Source organism: Notolabrus celidotus, chromosome 2, assembly GCF_009762535.1.
Source record: "Notolabrus celidotus isolate fNotCel1 chromosome 2, fNotCel1.pri, whole genome shotgun sequence".
NCBI lineage: Eukaryota > Metazoa > Chordata > Actinopteri > Labriformes > Labridae > Notolabrus > Notolabrus celidotus.
Window position 1 is genome coordinate 3,013,939 of NC_048273.1, and position 23,528 is coordinate 3,037,466.

A 23,528-nucleotide genomic window follows, 5' to 3' on the forward strand; every position below is an offset into this window, starting at 1 on the left:
GGCAGAAACCTCCAGCAGGACCAGACTCATGTTAGACAGCCATCATGCCTCGACTGAGTTGGGTCTGGAAAGACAGATAGAGGGGAGTAAGAGAGAGAAGTGATAGTGATGAGACGAGTCGTAGAAGCTGTTGCCGCTGGAGTCCAGATCGTCCGCAGCAGGAGGACGTCTACGGCAGCTCAGAGGAACATACGAGACAAGGGAGCTCAGGGACTCCAGAAAGGTCTATGGTTAGTAACTTTAATGGGACAGGCAGAGTTAAAGTAAGTGATGAAGGGGTTGGGGGGGAAGGGGGTGAGCTAGGATCCCAGTGTGTCAGTGTGCCAGTTCCCCCGGCAGTCTAGGCCTATAGCAGCATGACAAAAGCTGGTCCAAGCCTGATCCAGCTCTAACTATAAGCTTTATCAAAAAGGAAAGTTTGAAGCCTACTCTTAAAAGTGGAGAGGGTGTCTGCCTCCCGGACCCTGACTGGTAGATGATTCCAAAGGAGAGGGGCCTGATAACTGAAGGTTCTACCTCCCATACTACTTTTAGAGATTTTAGGTACAACTAGCAAGCCTGCATGTTGGGAGCGTAGAGTTCTAGAGGGGTAACAGGGCACTATGAGCTCTTTAAGATACGAGGGTGCCTGATTTTTAAGGGATTTGTAGGTTAAAAGAAGGATTTTAAATTCTATTCTACATTTTATTGGGAGTCAGTGTAGAGAAGCTAACACTGGAGAGATGTGCTCTCTCTTCCTAGTTTTAGTCAATACTCGAGCTGCAGCGTTTTGAACTAGCTGAAGAATCTTTAGAGACTTATTGGGGCAGCCTGATAAGAGGGAGTTACAGTAATCTAACCTGGAGGTAACAAATGCATGGACTAGTCTTTCTGCGTCGCTCTGAGATAGGAAGTGTCTAATTTTAGAAATATTGCGCAAGTGAAAATAGGCTGACCTTGAGATTTGCTGAATTTGGGAGTTGAAGGATAAATCTTGATCAAATAGGACTCCTAGATTCCTAGCCGAGGTGCTGGATGCCAGACTAATGCCGTCTAAGGTACTTATATTATTAGAAAAAGTCTCTCTGAGGTGTTTGGGGCCGATAACAATCACTTCAGTTTTTCCTGAGTTTAGCAGTAAGAAATTTCTGGTCATCCAGGTCTTTATGTCTTTTAGACAAGCTACTAATTTAGATAACTGATTGGTTTCTTCTGGCTTCACTGATAGATAGAGCTGAGTGTCATCAGCATAACAATGAAAATTAATAGAGTGCTTCCTCATGATGTTCCCTAGAGGAAGCATATATAAGGTGAAAAGAATTGGTCCTAGCACTGATCCTTGTGGAACTCCCTGACTTCTCTCTCTTACTCCCCTCTATCTGTCTTTCCAGACCCAACTCGGTCGAGGCATGATGGCTGTCTAACATGAGTCTGGTCCTGCTCGAGGTTTCTGCCTGTTAAAGGAAGTTTTTCCTCTCCACTGTAACTAGCTAAATACTGCGATGTGCAATGCTCATGATGGATTAAGGTGGGGTCAGACTGAGTCTTACCCTGTCTTGGTGTTGGGTCTCTGTTCATAATTTGACATAGAGTGGTCTAGACCTGCTCTGTTTGTAAAAGAGTCTTGAGATAACGTTTGTTGTGATTTGGCGCGATACAAATAAAGATTGATTGATTGATAAACTGAACATTTCAAACAGTCTGTGTATTTAAAAAGAAAGTGTGTTAAAGTCAGAACTAAAAAGGAAGAAGTGCAGTTTGCATTTTATTTATATCTGGAGTATTTCTTCATAATTTGGGATACTTGGGGCGATGTGCTTGGGTTTGCAAATGCTGTAAATATTTTATTTTATAGAGCTTCCTAATGTGCTGCACCATTTATCAAACCTTTGAAGGAGAGAGAGTTCACAGTTTCCACTTCTTCAAGTTTATATTTGCTTAAGGAGTTGGGCTGAGTCCCTTTTGTTCTATTGATGTTATATCACCGCAGTGTTTCTGTGTGTCAAGGAAGTTAATGGAAATAATGTTCGCTTTGTATTAAAGTGTTTTTGTTAAATAGTAGTCAAACTGCAGGATCTTACAAAGACAGCTTGTTGACACACTCAGCAAACTGTCTTTGTTGAAGCTTGATGACACATTTTTAATATTCCATTTATGTTCCCTGAGGCTTCAAAACGTACAGGAAACACTGTGTGCATTAACAACCGTCTCTGCTGTATCACCAACCTCCTGACCTCAATGCAACCGCAATAAAAAAATGCTGAATCACATCACAGGAGGACGACCCTGATGTCTCTCTCAGAAGAGGTCACACACTCTGCTGCAAACACTGACGCCGACTCTGTTTTTAGCAGGAAACGGACACTTTGTAATATTGATGGAGGAGGTTTGAGTCGGGTGAGCTGTGGGGAATTGGTAGATTCAGCTGACATTACAGTCCATCTGATAGGCAGAGCCAGTCACCCTTACACTGTTATATACAGAACCACATGATTTATGCCCGAAACCTGTCTGTGTGACAGTCTGTCAGAGAGACAGGAGATGTTATTTTCAGCTCCTCAGCATCAGCACTGTGGGGTCTCTGTAGAGACCCGTGTGTGAAGCCATGTTTAGATTTATCTATCTGTTCTTACTGTACACACTACAGCTGCTATAAGACGTCTTAAAGAGCTCATAATGCCCCATTACCCCTTTAGATCTAGTCTCTAAAAGTAGTATGGGAGGTAGAGCCTTCAGTTATCACACACCTCTCCTTTGGAATCATCTACCAGTCAGGGTCCAGGAGGCAGAGACCCTCTCTACTTTTAAGAGTAGGCTTCAAACTTTCCTTTTTGATAAAGCTTATAGTTAGAGCTGGATCAGGCTTGGACCAGGTCTTAGTTATGCTGCTATAGGCTTAGACTGACACACTGGGATCCTGTCTTTCCCTCTCTCTCCTCTCTCTGCCTGTCTCTACTTTAACTCTTCCTGTCTCATTAAAGTTACTAACCATAGACCTTTCTGGAGTCCCTGAGCTCCCTTGTCTCGTAGGTTCCTCTGGATCTCTGCTGTAGATTCCTTTTTTGGGTCTTTCTTTCTTTCTTTGTTTCTTTTCTGTTCTTCTTTCCTTCTTTCTTTCCTTTCATTCCATCCTTCTTACTTTTCTTTCTTGCTTTCTTCACTTCCTCCTCTTTTTTTCTTTTTTCTTCATTCTTAATTTCTCTTTCATTCCCTATCCCTTAATGTCTGTCTGTCTTTCTTTCTTTCTTTCTTTTTTCTTTCTTTCTCTGTTGTATTCCTTTTTCCTTTAATTCCTTCCTTCTCTTTCAAGCCTTTTTTTGTTTCCTTCCTTCCATCCTTTTTTCTCTTTCTTTCTTTCTTTCTTTCTTTCTTTCTTTCTTTCTTTCTTTCTTTCTTTCTTTCTTTCTTTCTTTCTTTCTTTCTTTCTTTCCTCCCTTTCTTCCTTCCTTCCTTTTTTCTCTTTCTTTCTTTCTTTCCTTCTTTCTTCCTTCCTTCCTTTCTTTTTCTCTTTCTTTCTTTCTTTCCTTCTTTCTTCCTTCCTTTCTTCCTTCCTTCCTTTCTTTCTTTCTTTCTTCCTTTCTTCCTTCCTTTCTTCCTTCCTTCCTTTCTTTCTTTTTCTCTTTCTTTCTTTCCTCCCTTCCTTCCTTCCTACCTTTCTTCCTTCCTTTCTGTCTTTCTTTCTTTCTTTCTTTCTTTCTTTCTTTCTTTTTTCTCTTTCTTTCTTTCTTTCTTTCCTTCTTTGGTGCTTCCTTCCTTTCTTGTTGTCTGTCTTTCTTTCTTTGGTTGTTTGTTGCTTCCTTCATTTCTTGCTTTCTTTCTTTCTTTCTTTCTTTCTTTCTTTCTTTCTTTCTTTCTTTCTTTCTTTCTTTCTTTCCTTCTTTCCTCCCTTCCTTCTTTCCTTTCTTTCTTTCTTTCTTTCTTTCTTTCTTTCTTTCTTTCTTTCTTTCTTCCTTCCTTCCTTCCTTTGTTCCTTCTTTCCTTCCTTCCATTCCTTCCTTCCTTCCTTCCTTCCTTCCTTCCTTCCTTCCTTCCTTCCTTCCTTCCTTCCTTCCTTCCTTTCTTTCTTCTTTCCATGTTCCTTCATCCTTTATGTCTCCTTTTCTTATCCCGTCCTTTCCTTCTGTCATTCCTTCACCCTTTATTCTCCTCTTTTTCTTCCTTCTGGTCTCCCTCTCTTCTCTCTTTTCTTAGACCTTTCTGGAGTCCCTGAGCTCCCTTGTCTCGTAGGTTCCTCTGGATCTCTGCTGCTGTGGACGTGCCAGACTCCAGCTGCTACAACTACTACTATCCGTCTCCCCACTATCATCTCTCTCTCTCTCTCCATCTCCCTCTATCCCTCTCTCCAACACGGTCTCAGCAGATGTGTGTCTAACATGATTCTGGTCCTGCTGGAGGTTTCTGCCTGTTAAAGGAAGTTTGTCCTTGCCACTGTAACTTGCTAAATGCTGCAAAGTGCTCTGCTCATGGTGGATTAAGATGAGATCAGACTGAGTCCTGTCTGTAAGAGGGGACTGGATCTGATCCGGTCTTGATGTTGGGTCTTTGTTAATAATAGGACATAGAGGACGGTCTAGACCTGCTCTGTTTGGAGTCTTCAGATCTTCATAGTGATATTATTATAACTGATGCAGCTATTTGTCAAGGATTCAATCAGTATTCATGATCGCTGATGGTCCAAATTTTATGAGCACAGAGCCAACTAATGGTTTCTATAGGATTTACTATTCTCCCCGTAGGGCGGCCCTTAAAACTGTCCTTGAAGAGATGTGGGTTACACATGCAGCCATGATTCTCTGACTGAACACCTCATCACCAAACAGATGCCTCACAGGCGTTTTGTCTTTTTACCCACATCTCTTCACCTTGTGATCGTATCAAATCTGTACATTTCTTGAGAGGTAGTTTCTCCTGAGTGTTACTTGTGTGACCTTCTTATGAGCTCCGAGCACTTCATTGTAAAGTGTTTGTGTTGGACTGGAGTCATGAAGTGTTCTGATAATTTCAACAGGTTACACTCGTACTTAGACTCTCTTGAGTGATGAAAGCTCTGAACTGAAAGCTAAATGCATCTCCTTGTGAGAGAATACAAAAATGAAGCTCTGCTGAATCTGGGTTTTTAGCTCAAGAGAAAACATCGAGGCAGTTTCAAGAATTAAATCTGGCTTAATTAGGGGTGGGAATAATAAGATGTTATCAATGTCAATGCCATTGTCCATTCAGCTTATCAATATGAATTCTCCTAATGATTCCTGAGGATTTTTTTGAGGTGGAAAAAAGTAGTTCTGCACAGTCTCAAAATGATGTCTGCACAAGACTGAACATGAACATATTCAACTTGAACATACTGAACAATAGGTTGACCTCAGTCTGGACGTGGACCCTCGAGCCTGGAGGAAAAGACTTTGAATTTGGAGAGGAAAAACGCTTTTCCTCCAGGGGTCATCGGCGAGGTATTTTACCCGCTCTCGGTGCCTCATTCTCAGCCGCGTGAGTCCGGATGTGGCCCCTCTGAGCCTGGATGAAAAGACTTTGAATTTGGAGTCATCGCGGAGGTATTTTAAAATGGAGCCACGCTTTAGCCCGCTTCTTCCTCTCCATGTTTCCTTGTTGTTGAAGGAGTTCTGCACAGTGTGTGACGTAATGCAACGTACCGCCATGTGACGTCGTGCTGGGAAATGAATCGTTGAGAAGAATCGATAAAATTCCGATGGAATTGATCAATTGGAACCGGTTCTAAGTTGGATCCGTTTTTTTTACTCCATCCGTAGGCCTAATTTGAAATATTAAACAGTTAGGTATTTACCCGCTCTCGGGGCCTCATTTTCGGCCGTGTGAGTCCGGACATGGCCCCTCGAGCCTGGAGGAAAATACTTTGAATTTGGAGAGGGAAAACTCTTTTCCTCCAGGGGTCATCATGGGTATTTTACCTGCTTTCGGTGCCTTATTCTCGGCCGTGTGAATCCGGACGTGGCCCCTCCAGCCTGGAGGAAAATACTTTGAATTAGGAGAGGAGAAACGCTTTTCCTCCAGGGGTCATCACGGGTATTTTACCCGCTTTCGGTGCCTTATTCTCGGCCGTGTGAATCCGGACGTGGCCCCTCCAGCCTGGAGGAAAAGACTTTGAATTTGGAGAGGGAAAACTCTTTTCCTCCAGGGGTCATCACGGGTATTTTACCCGCTTTCGGTGCCTTATTCTTGGCCGCGTGAATCCGGACGTGGCCCCCCAAGCCTGGAGGAAAATACTTTGAATTAGGAGAGGAGAAACGCTTTTCCTTCAGGGGTCATCGCAGAGGTACTTTACCCGCTCTCGGTGCCTCGTTTTGGGCCCCGTGAGTCCGGACATGGCCCCTCGAGCCTGGAGGAAAAGACTTTGAATTTGGAGAGGGAAAATGCTTTTCCTCCAGGGGCCATCATGGGTATTTTACCCACTTTCGGTGCCTTATTCTCGGCCGTGTGAATCCGAACGTGGCCCCTCCAGCCTGGAGGAAAATACTTTGAATTTGGAGAGGAAAAGCGCTTTTCCTCCGGGGGTCATCGCGGAGTTATTTTAAAATGGAGCCACGCTTTAGACCGCTTCTTCCTCTCCATGTTTCCTTGTTGTTGAAGGAGTTCTGCGTCGCACAGTGTGTGACGTAATGCAACGTACCACAGCGTGACGTCGTGATGGGAAATGAATCGTTAAGAAGAATCGATGTGTACAATTCTGATGGAATTGATCAATTGGACCCGGTTCTAAGTTGGATCCGGTTTTCGATCCCCAACCCTAGGCTTAGTTTGAAATATTAAACAGTGAAGATGTTTTGAAATGCAGTAATGTCAGTTTAGACTACACCCTTTAATGAAAACATAGTTTGTTCCAAAATGACACTCAGTTAAGCAGAACTTAATAATGTTGGGTGCTCTGCTATTTGTAGGCCTGTGTGGAAGATAAACACTGACATCCGACGTCCAAATGAATAATCGGTGTAATAATGATGCTGAGTTGGTCTAAGCTGTAGAGTGCCAGTGGCAAGACAAAGTCAAGTCAGTTTATTTGAGCACTAACTACACACTGTTACTTCTTCTGGCCAACAGTTGGAATGAATGAGTCAGCCGGCTCAGAAAAATAGACCATGAGGTGTTTCTCATTAGAGAGTGAAATGGTTCTTCTTTTGTTTTGCCTGCTCTAAGCTCTTTGTTTATTTTGATGTCTGACAGCTCCAATAAAGAATACTTTTAAACACACTTTGAATCGCCCGAACGAGTAAATCAATGATCCTCTGTGACAAATAACTTCCCCCCAGTCACAGATTATCATCAGGAAAGAATGATGGACTGACTGGAATGACCGTCACAGCCCTGATACTTAATGTAATCGTTACAGAAGTCATTTCAATCAATCAGTGAATCAATAAATCAGTGAAAATCATAAGGTCTACATTAGTGTCAGACCTCTGAAGAAACAGAGGATTGCACACTATGTGAAGGCTTTTCAGCCTCATGGTGTCAAGCTTTGATTGGTCGGGGAGAAAGGGCTCTATATTTGGAGTAAATGGACGTTCAGAGAGGAGAGCTGAAATGCTGAGATAATGTCATGATGGTGTTTGAAAGCACTTTGTACTCCTGTCTTAAAAATAGTTCGGTAACACTTTACAATAAGGGTCCCTTAATTAGCGTTAGTTAATGCATTATTAAGCATTAATTAACAGTTTAATAATAGTTAAATAATCGTTATAATGTATTACCTAACATTAACTAACACATTAGTTAGTGCATTAATAAGCAGTTAATTAATGTCCACTGCTCAGAGTTAATTAATACATTATTAAGCATTAATAAAAGTTACAAAACTTAATTAGTTAACCATTAGTGAATGCTTTCTGGACCCTTATTGTAAAGTGTAACACATGCATCACTTGAGTAACACATTATAAATGCTAAACTGCCTCATAAGCATTACTTAACCATAATTAAGCTATTAGTGAATGCTTTTGGACCCTTATTGTAAAGTGTAACACATGTATCCCTTAGGTAACACATACGCTGAAGCAAAATGAGTTGAAATGTAGTTGAAGCAACACATGTAAAGCATTTAACACATTTTATTTAGAATAAAACAGATAATCACAGATAACATCTCAACTGGCACAGAGAAGTACGGTGGCCCTGAGAGCTCACAGCACTGCAACTTAAGAAAACACATGCAAAAAGACAAAACACAAGCAAATTAAGAAAACATCTTCATCAATTTGACAACACATGCGCAGCATTTAGAAAACGCTGATGCAAAGACCACAACACAACACATTAGAAAACGCGCTGCAAATAGACAGCAACACAACAGAAGTGTTTCCAGAGGACACTTAAAAGTGATGCACACGCTTATGCTTATGCTGATGCTTATGAGGCAGTTTAGCATTTATAATGTGTTACTTAAGTGATGCATGTGTTACACTTTACAATAATGGTCCAGAAAGCATTCACTAATGGTTAACTAATTAAGTTTGTAACTTTTATTAATGCTTAATAATGTATTAATTAACTCTGAGCAGTGGACATTAATTACTGCTTATTAATGCACTAACTAATGTGTTAGTTAATGTTAGGTAATCATTGTATACGATTATTAAACTATTATTAAACTGTTAATTAATGCTTAATAATGCATTAACTAATGCTAATTAAGGGACCCTTATTGTAAAGTGTTACCAATATTTCTATGATGCTACTACTACTACTAATAATATAGTAATAGGATTAAATATTACTACTACTATAACTACTGCTACTACTACTACTACTGCACATATCACATATTATGAACAATAATGACTAAAATCTCCGCCACCAGTCTTGCAGTCTGTGTAGATCTTTTGCATTAAAACTGACAATATGTGTTAAAGCATCAACATAGTCCAGATGTTCTATAGGAAGTTACCTATGGAAGTACATATCATGTGCTCCCTTAATCAGAACCAGGACAGTCAGAGGACCTGGCTCACCTTGGAGCACGTATTGTTCCTGCTTTGACAAACTACCCACTGCCTCATATATTATCCTCCACGTTAGCACACCCATGAAGTTCCAGCTGTGCTAAACCGCCTTTACCTGAATCCAAGTGAGATTCCCCGTGAATATTTTATGGAATGTAATTGAACGGCGCCGTGGCACTGCATTAAAATTAATGTCATGTTTGTGTCTGCTGCATATTTTCACCCAAATGATTGTAATGGAAATGATCATGTGCCTGAGCCTGCATATAAAGCGAGGAAGCTGCTCCTCTGCTAAGTGTCTGGGATGCTAATAGGGGAGATGTTTTATGGTCTGAGACACACAGAGGAGAGCCAGGGATGTGTAATGGCAGGATATACTACAGTCTCTCCGAGGAGCAGACACCTGGCTCATTCTGTGTGCATCCATTCCTCTTGTTTGGTGTCCTGACGCCTTGCTGGGATGAGTATTTATGGCACCAAATGCTAATCCGAACACTAACAATACACACACGAGAGGGGTGTTTGTGCATGGAAGCATGTTTCTTTACAGATGTGTGATTGGCATTCACTGGGTGTTTTTAGGTTGTGTGTGACTGACAGGTGAGCCATGGTTAGTGACCACCTGCTGTTAAAACATGAATGCAGTCGTGTGACGCCGGGTGTTTGGCCTCCTGGCAAACAGCTGCAACCCCGTTCTCATGTCCATCAACTCAGCCGTGCTCACAGCTATGCAGCTATGTCCAGCTCTTAGCCTTTATGTTATATGACATGGCAAAACAATATTACAAGCTGCATACCGAGGTTGTAGACATGTTTAGTTTTACTGTAAAATCTGAATATTTTCCAATGGGAGCAAATAGAAATCCCTTTTGCTGTTACAGTCGAGCCCAAGTGGACCACTCAATGAACTGCAGTCTCTTGCACTTCGTATTCACTTCATTTTTCTATATTGGAGGAGGAGGATGCTTGGAAGTGACCTGGTGATAAATGCATCTATTATTAACAAGACAAGGTCAGAAGATAAAGTACAATCCACATTTTTTTTTCATAGCTAGGAGACTCTACAGATTGCCTGGCTTGTTGAAGGGAAAAATAATTCAAGCTTACCAGACTGTCATGCAGAGCTCTTAACCTTCCATCGTGCTCTTCAAGTCTTACTGTTCCTGACTGGATTACTGTCATTATCCTGACAGAGAGTTAACCACACAAGTGAAACTCGTACACTGTTTGCATGATGGTCTAAGTACCATTATTACCCTCTTACGATCTTCCAGTTGTGTAAGATGATTGATTTTGATTGGTCCAAACCCCTTGACAACGGTTATTAACTTTCACTAACATAGCAGCATGGGGCGGGCAGTAGCTCAGTCCATAGGGGCTTGGCTTGGCAACTGGACGGTCGTTCGGTTTGTAGTCCCAGCATGGGCGAAGTCTGGCAAGTGGACTGGTGGCTGGAGAGGTGCTGGTTCACTTGCTTGGCACTGCAGAGGTGCCCTTGAGCAAGGCACCAAACCCCCCAACTGCTTGGGGTGCGCTGGTTCATGGCAGCATCCTCACTCTGACATCTCTCCCTAAGTGCATGTCCACTGCATGTGTGTGTGTGCATGATTGTATGTATATACACCAAACTGTGTGTGTAGCATGACCAAAAAATATAACCTAGTGGAAAAATGTATTTCCCCCCTGGGGATTAATAAAGTACTTTTCTTCTTCTTCTTCTTCTTCTTCTTCTTCTTCTTCTTCTTCTTCTCTTCTTCTTCTTCTTCTTCTTCTTCTTCTTCTTCTTCTTCTTCAACACCAGAGACAAACTGATCACAACGTCATGTCAAATCAATGCTTGTTGTACATCATAGACTTGTCCACTCCCCCCCCCCAACCCCTCATCTCTACTTTAACTCTTCCTGTCCCATTAAAGTTACTAACCATAGACCTTTTTTGAGTCCCTGAGCTCCCTTGTCTCGTAGGTTCCTCTGAGCTGCTGTAGACTTCCTCCTGCTGTGGACGTTCCAGACTCCAGCGGCAACAGCTTCTACTCCTCCCTCTCTCTCTCTTATTCTCCTCTATCCCTCTTTCCAACCCCAACTCAGTCAAGGCATGATGGCTGTCTAACATGAGTCTGGTCCTGCTGGAGGTTTCTGCCTGTTAGGTACAATGCTCATGGTGGATTAAGGATTCTGGGGTATAGTTCCTCTGGTTGAAAAACGTCTATAGCAGATTTAAAAAGTCTAAGAAAGTAGCCCCTCACCTTCCCCATGAACCACATGCCATCATGCTAATTGTCCTTCCTCATGGACGCCTCAGAACCCTCCGACAGAGTGGGGGGGCATGTTCAGTGGTGACAGCCATATGGCTGTTATTATTGAATGAATACACAGCAGCGCCTCATTTAACACAAACCCAACTGAGTCCTTTGTCACCGCGGCTAACAGGGGCTGCCTGTGTGGTGCATCATGGGTAGAGGCCGGGTGAGTGTGCTGCAGAAGGCCTCCCCTGGCACGCGGCGCCATCAGGGAGGGAGGCAGCGAACAGATGGGGGTCGTGGTTAGCTTCATACGTGTTGGCAGAGACGTGCTGTGGCATGCAAACATTCAGAGTCATGATAACAGCAATAATAAAAAAAAGATGGGCTGCATGTTGTTCTGATGTAAACAGAGACCCAGGGGATTAGTTCTATATTTCTTTCCTCTGAGAGTCTCATACATGCGAGCTCTGTGACGGCCAGCTGTCTCTTTCTGTTCAAGGATACCTGAGTAAAAGGAAAGGTAGAACATCCTCCAGTAAAAACACAGAGGCTGTTTTAATCCTGCCTGAAGCCTTCTTTGTCTTTATTATTGACTCAACAGAGCCAGACTGATGATTTGACAGCTACTCTTTTTTTTAACATCTTTTTACATCAATTAGAAGATTTCCACACTCCAGCCTGACACATGCAGAATCCTGAATCTCTCTGATGTTCTTTGTGGTAACAACTAGGAGTGTAACGATTCATCTCCTACATCCATGTATCGATTTATATTCCTATGACCCGAACACGATCTGTGCATCGACATATATGGATCTAACATCGTCTTCAAAGGTAATAATCGATTTTATCCATACTAGGAAATAACACATTGGATTTAAGCACGCAGACTTTATATGGATGTGTTCTTTTCTGCACTTTTAATGATAAAGACGTTAAACGTTACTCAATTCAGGCGGCCTGTCTGTGATGTCATCGCCACGCGCCAGCAGACAATTAAACATATGGCGGACGGCGGAGGAGGAGGAGAAGCCGGCGGGCGAGCGTAAGGAAACACTTTGAGCTTTTGCAAAGAAAGAGATGTTCTCAACTCAAACTTTATTTATAAAGCACATTAAAAACAACCAGAGTTGACCAAAGTGCTGTCCAGATCAGAAGCAGCACAAATGAAAAAAATAACCCAAACAATGTAAAGATGCAAAACTAGATACATAAACACAGTGCAAATATATAATAAAATAAGATAGAATAAGATCAATTAAAATGTAATTGATTAAAAAGCCAGGGAGGAGAGGTGAGTCTTTAGAGAGGATTTGAAAACTCCTCATGAAATATCAATCTAGGATCTGTTGCTTTCATAAATGTGATAAAAGAAGCATATTTAGCTCATATTTAGCTCATACTTAGCGCTGCCTTGCTGGTGTAAACATTGGCCTTCCTTCAGGTTTTGGAGAGCGTCCATCAGGAGCAGAAGCTGGCCCTGGCGGTTGATTGATTCCTGAGAAATTAATCAACAGAAGTCAGCATTTTTGAGAGTTTTTCCATAGCGCAACATTTATTTCACGCCTCAGTTATTGCAACAACCAAGAAATAGGGCCGCACATTTAATCAAATGTGCTTTCCTTTCCTAAATCCAGTACAAGCTCCCACATAGCAAAATTGGTCTGGCCCGGTTCTGGCCCACAATACACTTAGACTCGGCCAACATAGAGCAAAGAATGATGGCCCTTAAGTGGACCAGATATAGTTTGCCAGAGATGGCCCACACATTAGCCAGCTTAATCACAAGCTCAACCTTAATCGGCCCAGATGCAGCATGGGCAGATCTGGGCCACATAAACCAAGCCACAATTGGGCCAGATGTGGCATGCCATCAAATACACAATGCCATCATGTCCACATCCGGTTGACATACCACTTGCCATGCCAGCAGTCAGCCAGCAGTGCCGGCTTGACGCCAGATCTGGCCAAGACCTATCAGACCAATTTTGCTATGTGGGGTAGTTAATCTGCATTTCTGTCATAATAACTCTGCTAGAATGAGCATAGTATATTTTTTAGAACTTGTTTAACATTTTTAAAGTGTACATAAAGTTCATTCATGGTTATATTGTTTCAGATATTTACATGCCACTCCTGCAGAAGCTGAGTCACTGCCTCCTGGGATCTGTAGGGAGTTCTCCAGATCTGAATTTTAGCCTTAATGTGGCCCAAGAGATCCAGCACAGTGTGACGCGATTCCTGGTATTCCAGCTTGATCCCTTGATACTTGGCTGTGACTCGGACATCAGTTAAGCTGTATCCAAAGAAGGAAAGAGTTCATGCAGTGTATATAGATAATTTGTTGGAACTAAATTGCACAGTTTCAAATAAAATATCTAAAGATTTATGTCACTTACCGTCTTTTTACCTCGTCCAATTTCTCAAGTGGCACGACTACGCTTCCTGAGTTGTCCATGTTTTTGAAGGTATCGAGGATGTTGACATGATGCCTCATCTCTTTCATCAAAGTCTGAAAAAACAGCATCATAAGAATTTCATATACGACATCCACTTTCATGCCACAATAAGCTTTTAGGATTCCTGTTCATTATTATAGCGCTGATCTTCCAAATCTTCTCTTAGCCTGTCTAGCCAATCTGATTTTTTCAGAGTAGTTCTAACCTTCAACTTGTCTTGTTGAGCTCTCGCATTCTTTGCAGCATCAGCATGAGCTTTCTGTTTCCCTCCCTCTTCTGTTAGCGCGGCCTCCACACGCTGCAGCCAATCAACAACCGAGTCTAGCGGAGGAGGAAGACTTGAGTCCAGGTCTGCTTTACATTTCCGCAGCTGAACAGGACAAAAGAAATGCACACCATGTAAAAAAAAAAGCACATAATCCGATCACTGTATTGTAAGTAACTTTGTTGTGGTTTGTCAGTGGATGTCCTCACCTCCTCTTCCAGGCCATCCCACGCCGTCTTCAGAGCTCGCTGCTCCTGACTCAGCTCAGGGCAGCGTCTTATGGCAGCAAGGAGGGTCATCACTGGTTTCCTTTGCTCAGTGAAGGAGTCAGCGAGTCTCTGAAACACCTGACGATCCAAAATGTATTAACACCACAAATTATTTAGATCAGTTAACTTTTTCAGTGCTTTTTCTTTTCCTCACCTGATATCTTTCAGCAAAGCTTGAGTTTTCTGTAGCTGTCCGAGCCTCTAGCAGCTCTTGGTAGGTTTGCTGCAGCCAACAGGTCACTTCCTGGGCACGCTCACTTGGAGGGACCTAAAAGTTTAACACTGAGACTGTCAGTGAATACTCCTATGCTTCAAAGTAGCTATTTGTGTATTTTGTAAGAGGACGCATCTAAGAAGTATGTATTACACCCTGCAGTGTTTCAAAAGTGTTTCAAAATAGCAAGATAGCAATCATTCATCCTCTTAGCATCAACCACATGCAGCTGAAGTGTTTGTTTAGAAAGAGCTGCATTATTCTTTGCAATTTCAAAGACAGAGGAACCAAAGAAGAACCTTTTGCTCAGTGTGCAGCTACCTGGCGTAACGGTGAGACAGCGAATGCCGGAGCAAAGTGAGCAGACAGGTTGACAGTTGGGAGAGAAGAAGGCTCGATCAGAGGAAACAGCTACACCAGCACCCACACCACCAAAGAGGAGAGAGAAGAAGAGAGCAGGAAACATCAGTAACACCCCTGAGTTTGTCATGCAGGAGGTTGTGGGTTCAAGATCTTTGCAGAAAGGGTGGAATCAGTGGTGCTATTACTCCAGTTATTTAAGCAAAGGCCTTCAGGAGAGGTGGTGTAGATTGACAGCTCAGTTTTAGGAAGGTGTGACAGTGCAAGTACAAATACTGGTTTGGTTGTGTACCTGCAGGTGGTCATCAGGTGATGGCATGTCATTAGAGTACTGGAGAAACTGGGCCACATATGTCATTATGGACTTCTCATCAGGGTCTTTAACATCAACGTCTGAGCAGCAGGTAAATACAAAGACAGATTAAGTAAGGAACAGAGGCATTGATTGAAACTTTGGCATTGCCACTGATAATATGAAGAAACCAGCCTGACCCTGGGGCTCCAGCAGCCGGGGGATGTGGAGCTCTCTCTCTGCCAGGTGAAACGCCTCCTCCAGGTTCTCTTGGTTGCTTCCAGACCGGACCAGAGAGAGGTCGACCAGCTGTGGTCTGAGGGAGCACAGGATGGCCAAGAAAGCCTCGCCACTCTTCCAGCTCTTCTTAAAGTCCTTCACACTGAGAGAGCAACCAACCCTGGAAAGTGGTAGAGAGAGTTCAAAGAAGATTTTAACAAAAGTTGAGTGAAATAATAATTTGGGATTAGTGGTATATGTCCAGGAGTTGAATATATATGGTGGATAACCCACTTCTGGCACTGGTCCCTGACCCACATCAGCAGGGCCTTCTTGGCAGATATTCGGAAGCGTCTGTGCAGAGGCGATGTCCGGCCTGCAGGGACCGGACTGGCTGGGACCGGGCTGCCAGAGAAGGAGTCCAGGCTGGTCAGAGAGTCAAGGGAGGAATGACAAGAGCTGTAGGCGAGAGTGCTGGCTAGCTCCTCAATCTGAAACAAGAGGATGATATATTTAATAATGTAGCTGCGGTTTTCCATCTGGTTGCTTTACTTTTCATCTGTACTCACATGACAGTGGAGGATGATGGTCCATATCAGGCCGAGGATGATGGAGGGCCGTCCATCAATGATATCTGGGGTGTTTATGTTCACCAGTTTGATCTACAACAATCAACCAAAACAAATGTTACTGCAGCAAAGTGTAGATTCATATGAAATGTGTAGGGATGCCATATATATTGTCCAGCTCTTAATACCGATATCACCCGATACCGATATATTCAGGCCTTTTACACCAAAACTGTTTGGTAACGACATAACATATCTCCTATTGTGGAATTAACACATCATGCCTAATTGTATTGTTATGCCCCACTGGATGCATACGTACATAAATGCAACATGGCTTTCCAAATGTACACACTGTTTGTGCAAAATAAGAGAACAACTTCAACTTAAGCTTTGGAAAAAAGTGCTAAAATGGCACTGCCATATTAACTATTTTTTAGAGATTTTAGAGAGAAACATTTTGCCTCAAAAAACACTACAGATCAAACACTACAGATCACTACAATATCAAAACAAGGAAGATGCATATCTTCAGTCCAGAATAGTGAACAAACAAAGTTCGCTTTTATTCCAAGTTCAATGAGTGAGGAGATGGTCCTAACTTGGCAAATAGTACAATCATTAAATTATAAACTGGGCTGCATCGCCCTGCTCTCTAAAAATAGTGCAAATAAAATCAAGAAAGATTCTTCTTGAGATGGGAGATCAAATTTGATGTATTCAAGGAAGACGCCTTGTTTCCTCCTCGCATAACCAACGCTTTGCAGTCATTGCAAATTGCAAATTTACGATTGGTAGGTGACACTTGGAAATAGTTCCAAACCACGGACATCTATCCAGAACTCTGCCGCCCACCTGCTCACCCACACCCGCTCCCGTGACCACATCACCCCTGTCCTCCAAAACCTCCACTGGCTCCCTATCAAACAGCGCATACATTTTAAAATCCTCCTTCTCACCCACAAACCCCTCCATAACCAGGCCCCCTCTTACCTCACCGACCTGCTCCACCACCACACCCCTCCCGTAACCTCTGATCCTCCAACGCCCACCTCCTCTCCCTGTCACCTGACATCAAGCACCGAACCTGGGGGAACAGAGCTTTCTCTGTCACCCCAGCCTCTGGAACGCCTTACCACTTAACATTCAAAACTGCCCCAACCTGTCCACCTTCAAATCACTCACCAAAACCCACCTATTTAGAACTGCTTTCAACGTATGATTGCTTTTAAATTTTTTTATTCATGTTTTTTATTATTTTGTTTATATGATATTTTATCCTTTGTGCAGCGTCTTTGAGTTTTTAGAAAAGCGCTTTATAAATAAAATGTATTATTATCTCATGCACCGGGCGATCAAGCTTGTTAGCCATAGTTAGCAACCCATGAGTCTAGCGTTGTGTGTTATACGTCATCAAGCGCGCGCCTGTAAACGTCCAATGCTGCGCTCATGCAGGCTCGGAGTTGCTAAAGCCTACCGAACAATAATCGGTTATAAAAACCCAATAACGATAATTCCCGATATTACATTTTTAAGTCAATATCGGTCGATAATATCGTAGGGCCGATAATATCGCCCATCCCTAGAAATGTGTTGTTTGTTTTTCTCTGTAAGGAAACATACTGATTTTTTCTTGAGGAAGTTCAGTGCTGTCTCGATGTTGGCCCTCTGCTGGAATACTCCTCGGCCCCTCTGTCTTCTCTGTGGAAACACATTACAACAACAGCATTATTGTAAAAAACTGCATGTTTTTGTGGGTTTTTTTAGCTTTCTAATAGCCTTACACTCATACTGTAATAGTGTGATTACTGAAGAAAGCATTGTATTGTCTCACCATAGGCTGGCCTGTCATCACCTCCAGCAGGTCGAGCAGCTGTGATCCATCCTTGAGGTCAGCGAAGAGGTCTGACACGAAGGAGGAAGGGCATCTCTGTAACAATACATGAAGAGCAGCGTCACTCATTTATCAAAGCAGCTGCAAGATACAAGGAAATAAATAGAAGTATTTTGGGGTCTCTGTTTTAGACAAAACAGGAAGTTACTCGGGTACTCAAATATCATCTTGGAATAGAAAAAAATAATAGAAATAAACGTCTCAAAAAAAATGGTTTCATGTTTTTTGCAACCAACTGAGAAACAGAAAGTTGAATTTAAAGTTTCTTATCAAAGCTTTACACCAAGTCACAACACTGACTGTTGCCCTCTAGACATAAAGGAAGTGTCTCTGTTGGGGGTCGTCAGTAGACTGTTCTAACAGATGGCAGGTTATGAAGCAGTGGTTTCACAGTGCAGTCATATGTGCATGCGTTTATGACGAGGTGGCAGGATTCAGATTACGCACAGTTCTGCCTCACTGAAGCACTATTTATACTTCGACGACAGCCAGGGCAGCTCAGTGTCTCAGGATCCATGTGAGCTGCTTCACTGGTCCTCAGCTATGAGTCAGCGTGTTTACAGGTTAATTAATATCTTACAGCTTCACCATACCATGACGTCAGGCCATTTTTTCCAACACTCTCTTGGTAGACATCACCAAAACATGTTTAAAAATACACACTTGTGGCAGGGGTTTCTTCTCACATCTCCTGTTAAAGCTCCTGTGAGGACTTTTACTTTTGTTAACTTTGATGGTTTGATGGAGCAGCACCTCCTCTCACTTCATGATCCTGCCCTGTATCTGCGTAGGTAGAATTCTATAACAGAGAAACCTTCTCCTGCTGTCTTTACACTCAACCATATCACTCCAGGGGAATGCTTGCTGTGGAAATGTTAACAAAGGGTGCTCAATCTCATCATTGGGACTCTGACCCTGTAGCAGCAGTAACAGTCATTCAAAATTACTCTATAGAAATAATGTGCCTTCTTTCTGATGGTCTGGTTTGTAAGGAAGAGAATCAGGGCCTCTGAAAAAAAGGGTGAGCAAGCAAAAATATTTTGGTGTAATTTAAGTTAATAATAGTTAGAGATTATTTTGATTTTCCATATTCCTAAACCTGGAGTTAAAGCTCCAATGAGGAAGTTTTGTAAAAAAAGAAAAAAAATGAAGGTGTCATTTTTTTAAAATTCTGACACTAAAGTCAGATTTCTCAGAGTTCTGACTTTAATCCAATGATTTTTAAAAATGACACCGTATTTTTTTTTACTGGCTCAGCCTCTAAAATGTTTATTTCCAGTGGTCCTTATCCTCTTTCATGGGTTTGCTTCTGTGGGTCATATAGAGACATCAGTATAGATTTTGCATTATTTCAACCAGACAAAACTTCCTCATTGTAGCTTTAACTCCAGATTTAGGAATATAGAAAATCAAAAGTATTTCAAACTATTAGTAACCATTAGACTGACTATTTTATTCCCAGGCTGGCAGTTTTTCATTTTTTTCCTCTATGGTATGTTTCTTTTTTCTTTCCTCTGTCATTTGTTTTCTTAGTTTGTATTTGACCCTTTTTGTGATATTGTGTTGTGAAAATGAAAACTTCTATAAATGAAATTAATAGAATATTTTGAACCATGTGCAAAAGACAAAGGCAAAACAGTAGAAAGTCATGTAATATGAAAAAGTTTGCATACTACATGTGAACTGATGCTACTACAGGGTTGCACTGCAGTCTCTGCACCATGCCCTCTCCTTTCTATAAAATACTCATAAAAACTATAAAAACATATAGACAATCTCCAAAAGATGTATCTTATTTGACAGCTGACTGTAAAAGTATGTATGAGGTATCTTAAACAAAGCCAGAGGACTTAATTTAAATTCAAATATAAACTGTTTTATACTTTATGCAGAACAAATACTGACATGGGAAGCATAAAGAAGAGACAGTATTATGTTCAAAGTGTTGAAATCATACAGCTTTGATTTGTTGAAACATGTAGGTGTATGCCAATGTCCCTCAAATCTAAATGCATGCAGTTTCTGGTCATTCTCAATTCCATGAGCACCACACATGACAAATACCATGACATACCTTAGAGAGCTGAGCATTTATCCAGTTGGTAAAAGTCCTCTTCTGAATCTGTTCATGCTCCACTGTCGAGAAAACAGACAAAAAAAAAATCACAACAACAATCTTTACACGTTCAGGAGGAAGTGCGGAACCTTAAATCCTTTTGTGGATGATATGATGTAGAGGAGGGACAAAAAATAGATATGGAATATATTATTGGAGACAATGTAACAGGATTTGGTATTGGGTGTCATATTGTGAGTGGTCCTGGGATTCCCACTCCTAATATGGAGTGTAGTGATATTGTCATGATTATGACTGCATTCTTCCTTGGGTGAGAGTTAGGGTTCTCAGCCCACTTTGGTTCTAAGAAAAATGACATGCATGCAATTCATCCTGGTTTGCAAACAGAAGAAGTTCTAATGGAACACACTCTACTACCATCATGCTTTATCATGAACATTTTGAAGGAATTCTATTTTTATCTCCAAAATGAACACACAAATACTATCCAGTAATCCAGGACCTGAGCTCCCATGTCTGACACGTGCTGCAGTTAAATCAGTAATAATCCTGACACTTCATATCAACAGTGAGACCCTCATCTGAGCTGCAGGCAGGTAAAAGATACTCACCAGCAGCAGGGAAATGACAGACTCCTGGACCCTCCATGTTTTTTTACTAACGGTCATTAAATCCATGTATAAGAAGTGAACTTTAAATAAATATAACTGCCCTCTCTCCTGCTCGATGACACGGAGCTGCAGGCTTCCTCTTGGAGCTAAAGTAAGGTTACCGGCTGAGATCTGGCAACAAGCCGGGCTGGCTTCCAAGACAGTGACAGACATAGATACTGACACTCTCACACACTGCTAATATACACAGAGACACAAACGCAGCAATAATGAACTCTGAGACAGATACAGTGAGGGGGTTTTGGTCATACATGGTTCTTTAAAAGGCACTAGACCAGGACCTTTAATCCTCTGTTACCAAAATATTATCCTTATACTATTTATAACATTGGAAAGGCTTTTCTTGTCTCTGTATCAGGCAGCACATAAATAAATGGTAGTAGTTTTGGATGTGCCTACTTCAGCTTGAAGAGTGTTGGCAAGAAAAAAAACAGGCAATTGTAAGGATAGTGTACTATGGAGCTGCGAACTGCATGCTGTACTCAAGAGTAGGATGGTCTTTCATGTCATCACGATGGCAAAAACATTGGCATCTTTTAATCTATAAGTGCATCTTAGGTCTACTTCCCTCTTACCTCCTCACCTACATTGCACAAAAGAACTCAGGATCTCATAATCTTCGATCCCAGGATCTCTTATTACTATCTGTTCTGAGGGTCAGGACTGAACTTGGAAAAAAGGCCTTCAGGTTTGCTGCTCCCTTGACCTGGAACGCCTTACAAAAGGATCTGAAACTTTGTGGTCGGAGAACTTTGAATGCTTTTAAGCTATCCTTAAATGACTTGGAGGCTGATGCTCTGTCTACAGATGTTGTCTTTAAATGTCACTCATGCTGTTTTTTTGGAGGTATTTTTTGTGTAGCTGTTCTATGCGTCTGCTATTTGTGTAATGTCTATTTGTAACTCTGTAACAGGACTCTCTTGGAAAAGAGATTTTAATCTCAAAGAGCATTTCCTGGTTAAATAAAGGTTATAAATAAATATAAATAACCGCATGTGCCCATGTCACTGTCATAAATCTCTAACCACTTCTTTAAGTATCTTTGTGATGACAGTACTCAAGTAGTAGTGGTAGGAGCAAGTTTTGTTTTGCCATTAAATACAACCCGCAAAATGACATATTTAATGGTGCCTCTATTACAAACAAGCTGTTGAGCAAACCAGAAAAATCACTTTCAGATTCACGCACTCACACTCACTCAGGTTAAATCAAACCGCCTGTTTGTTTGAGAGCTGGCCAAAGCAGGAAACTCCCCATTTTTTAAAATCACTGGACTCCACCCAGTTCTCTGACATGTCCAGCACAAAAGAAGAAGGAGGCTTCAACACATTTATAATTACTACTAGCCTCAGGCCTTCATAAAAAGTCTCAGTCAAATATGTTTTCTCATGGCAAAGTGCAATTAAAGATCTTTGTGCTCCTCAATCATTAAGCAATTTCGTGCTGAGAGTGCGTAAAATTTTAATGACAACATTTTTAAAGCAGTTTCAGTTTTAGAGACCATGTGAACTGCTTTTGCAAACATATTCATGCATGCACTTATTTTGCTGTATTGTTAACAAGAACCTGTTGCACAGCCTTATGCGCAAAATAGTGAAAGTACAATGCCGGTGCGGGACACAGATGAGATAAAGTGACACGCTTCTGCATGACTACACCTCAAAATAAAAACAAATAATATTAATTTACTAAAGGTACAGTGCGTAGAAATGGGATTGTATAGGGATATCTAGTGGTCAGTTTCTGGGTTGAATCACTCTCTTGCTTACCTGTCCTGTTAGTGAAGCTTTGGAGGACAAGAAGCTCCTGTGCTGCATGATACGTATGATCATCCATTTGTCAAGTTTTTACCAAAAGAAACTTGAATCAATACCATTCTTTTTGGCCCAACAGAAACGCTGGTGCTTGTCTGTTCTGTGCTGCTGTTGAAACATGGCGGTGCAAGATGGGGCCTACATTGAAGGGTACCTGCTCCTTATGTAGATATAAAACGCTCATTCACAGTTAATTAAAAAAAATTATATTCACCAATTTAAACAAACTTACAAATATTATACTGAATTTCTACCAAATCTGTTCTCCTAAATGACACTAAAAACCCCATACTGTACCTTTAATTTAGGCAAAAGCACAAGGTCTGTTTAGTTCTCACACATGAGCTCACAAAATTTGCAGTACCAGGGTGTTTGGTGACTGCATACTTGTCCAGTTGTTGACTGCGAAGGTAGTTTCCAGAGGCATTAGCGCCTCTTGTAAAAAGATTTATCATACTTAATGTGTTGCGGTGTGACTGAAGACCAGTTTGGCAGGAAAATTATATGTCAACACTAATTAAAGAGCAAGTCACATGCAAGCTTATGGTTGTGGAACAAACAAGCAGTATAGGTTGCCATGTCCTAAAAAATGATCTTTTCTACTAAACTGCTTGTAATGTAAATCTGAAACACTCAATTCAAATGAAGAGGACAGCTTTACATAAAGCCACATAGAAAGACAGATTTGATGTAAGCACTTGTAAACACAGTGGTTGATTTCTGTGAAAAGAGTTTAAATTTTATATGAAGCCATTATTATTTTTTTTTAATTAAATAGAGAAAGTGAATGTTAAAAAAAACTTAAATTAGTATTATTGTACTTTTTGTTTTCACAATTGTCCTTTTGAATGTGCAACTCTTGCCAAATATCAAGATGCATGAGGATCAAATTATTTTGATCAATGGTAATATGTCAATAAAAACAGTGCTGAATTGTTCTTATTTTAATGAAAAATAACATGCTAATTTTTTTTTACCTGTCACAGCCAAATGAAAGTTCATTTGTGCAGCCTGTAAAAAATATATATATAAAAATAGTGCTATAAAATAAATTGGGACATTACAAGGACTTGATACACACAACTATAGACTTGTTTGATTGCATAAATAATAATAATAATAATAATATAATAATAATAATAATAATAATAATAATAATAATAATATAATAATAATAATATTTACCTATTTTTGGTGTATGTGCAATTGTAACAGTTTTCTTGGAATTATTT

General features: G+C 41.2%; 1 protein-coding gene across 1 annotated transcript; it reads right to left on the reverse strand.

Annotated features, from left to right (window-relative positions):
• Positions 1-11,399: 11,399 nt before the first annotated feature.
• On the reverse strand, positions 11,400-22,723 carry syne2a (spectrin repeat containing, nuclear envelope 2a). Its single transcript, XM_034705432.1, has 15 exons — positions 22,684-22,723; positions 19,809-19,870; positions 17,675-17,770; positions 17,464-17,541; positions 15,841-15,933; positions 15,566-15,762; positions 15,253-15,452; positions 15,053-15,153; positions 14,722-14,811; positions 14,341-14,454; positions 14,127-14,264; positions 13,858-14,022; positions 13,593-13,705; positions 13,321-13,489; positions 11,400-11,522 (listed from the first exon to the last, which is right to left on the reverse strand). The coding sequence occupies exons 1-15, from the start codon at positions 22,721-22,723 to the stop codon at positions 11,400-11,402; spliced, it is 1,779 nt and encodes a 592-aa protein (XP_034561323.1).
• Positions 22,724-23,528: the final 805 nt, after the last annotated feature.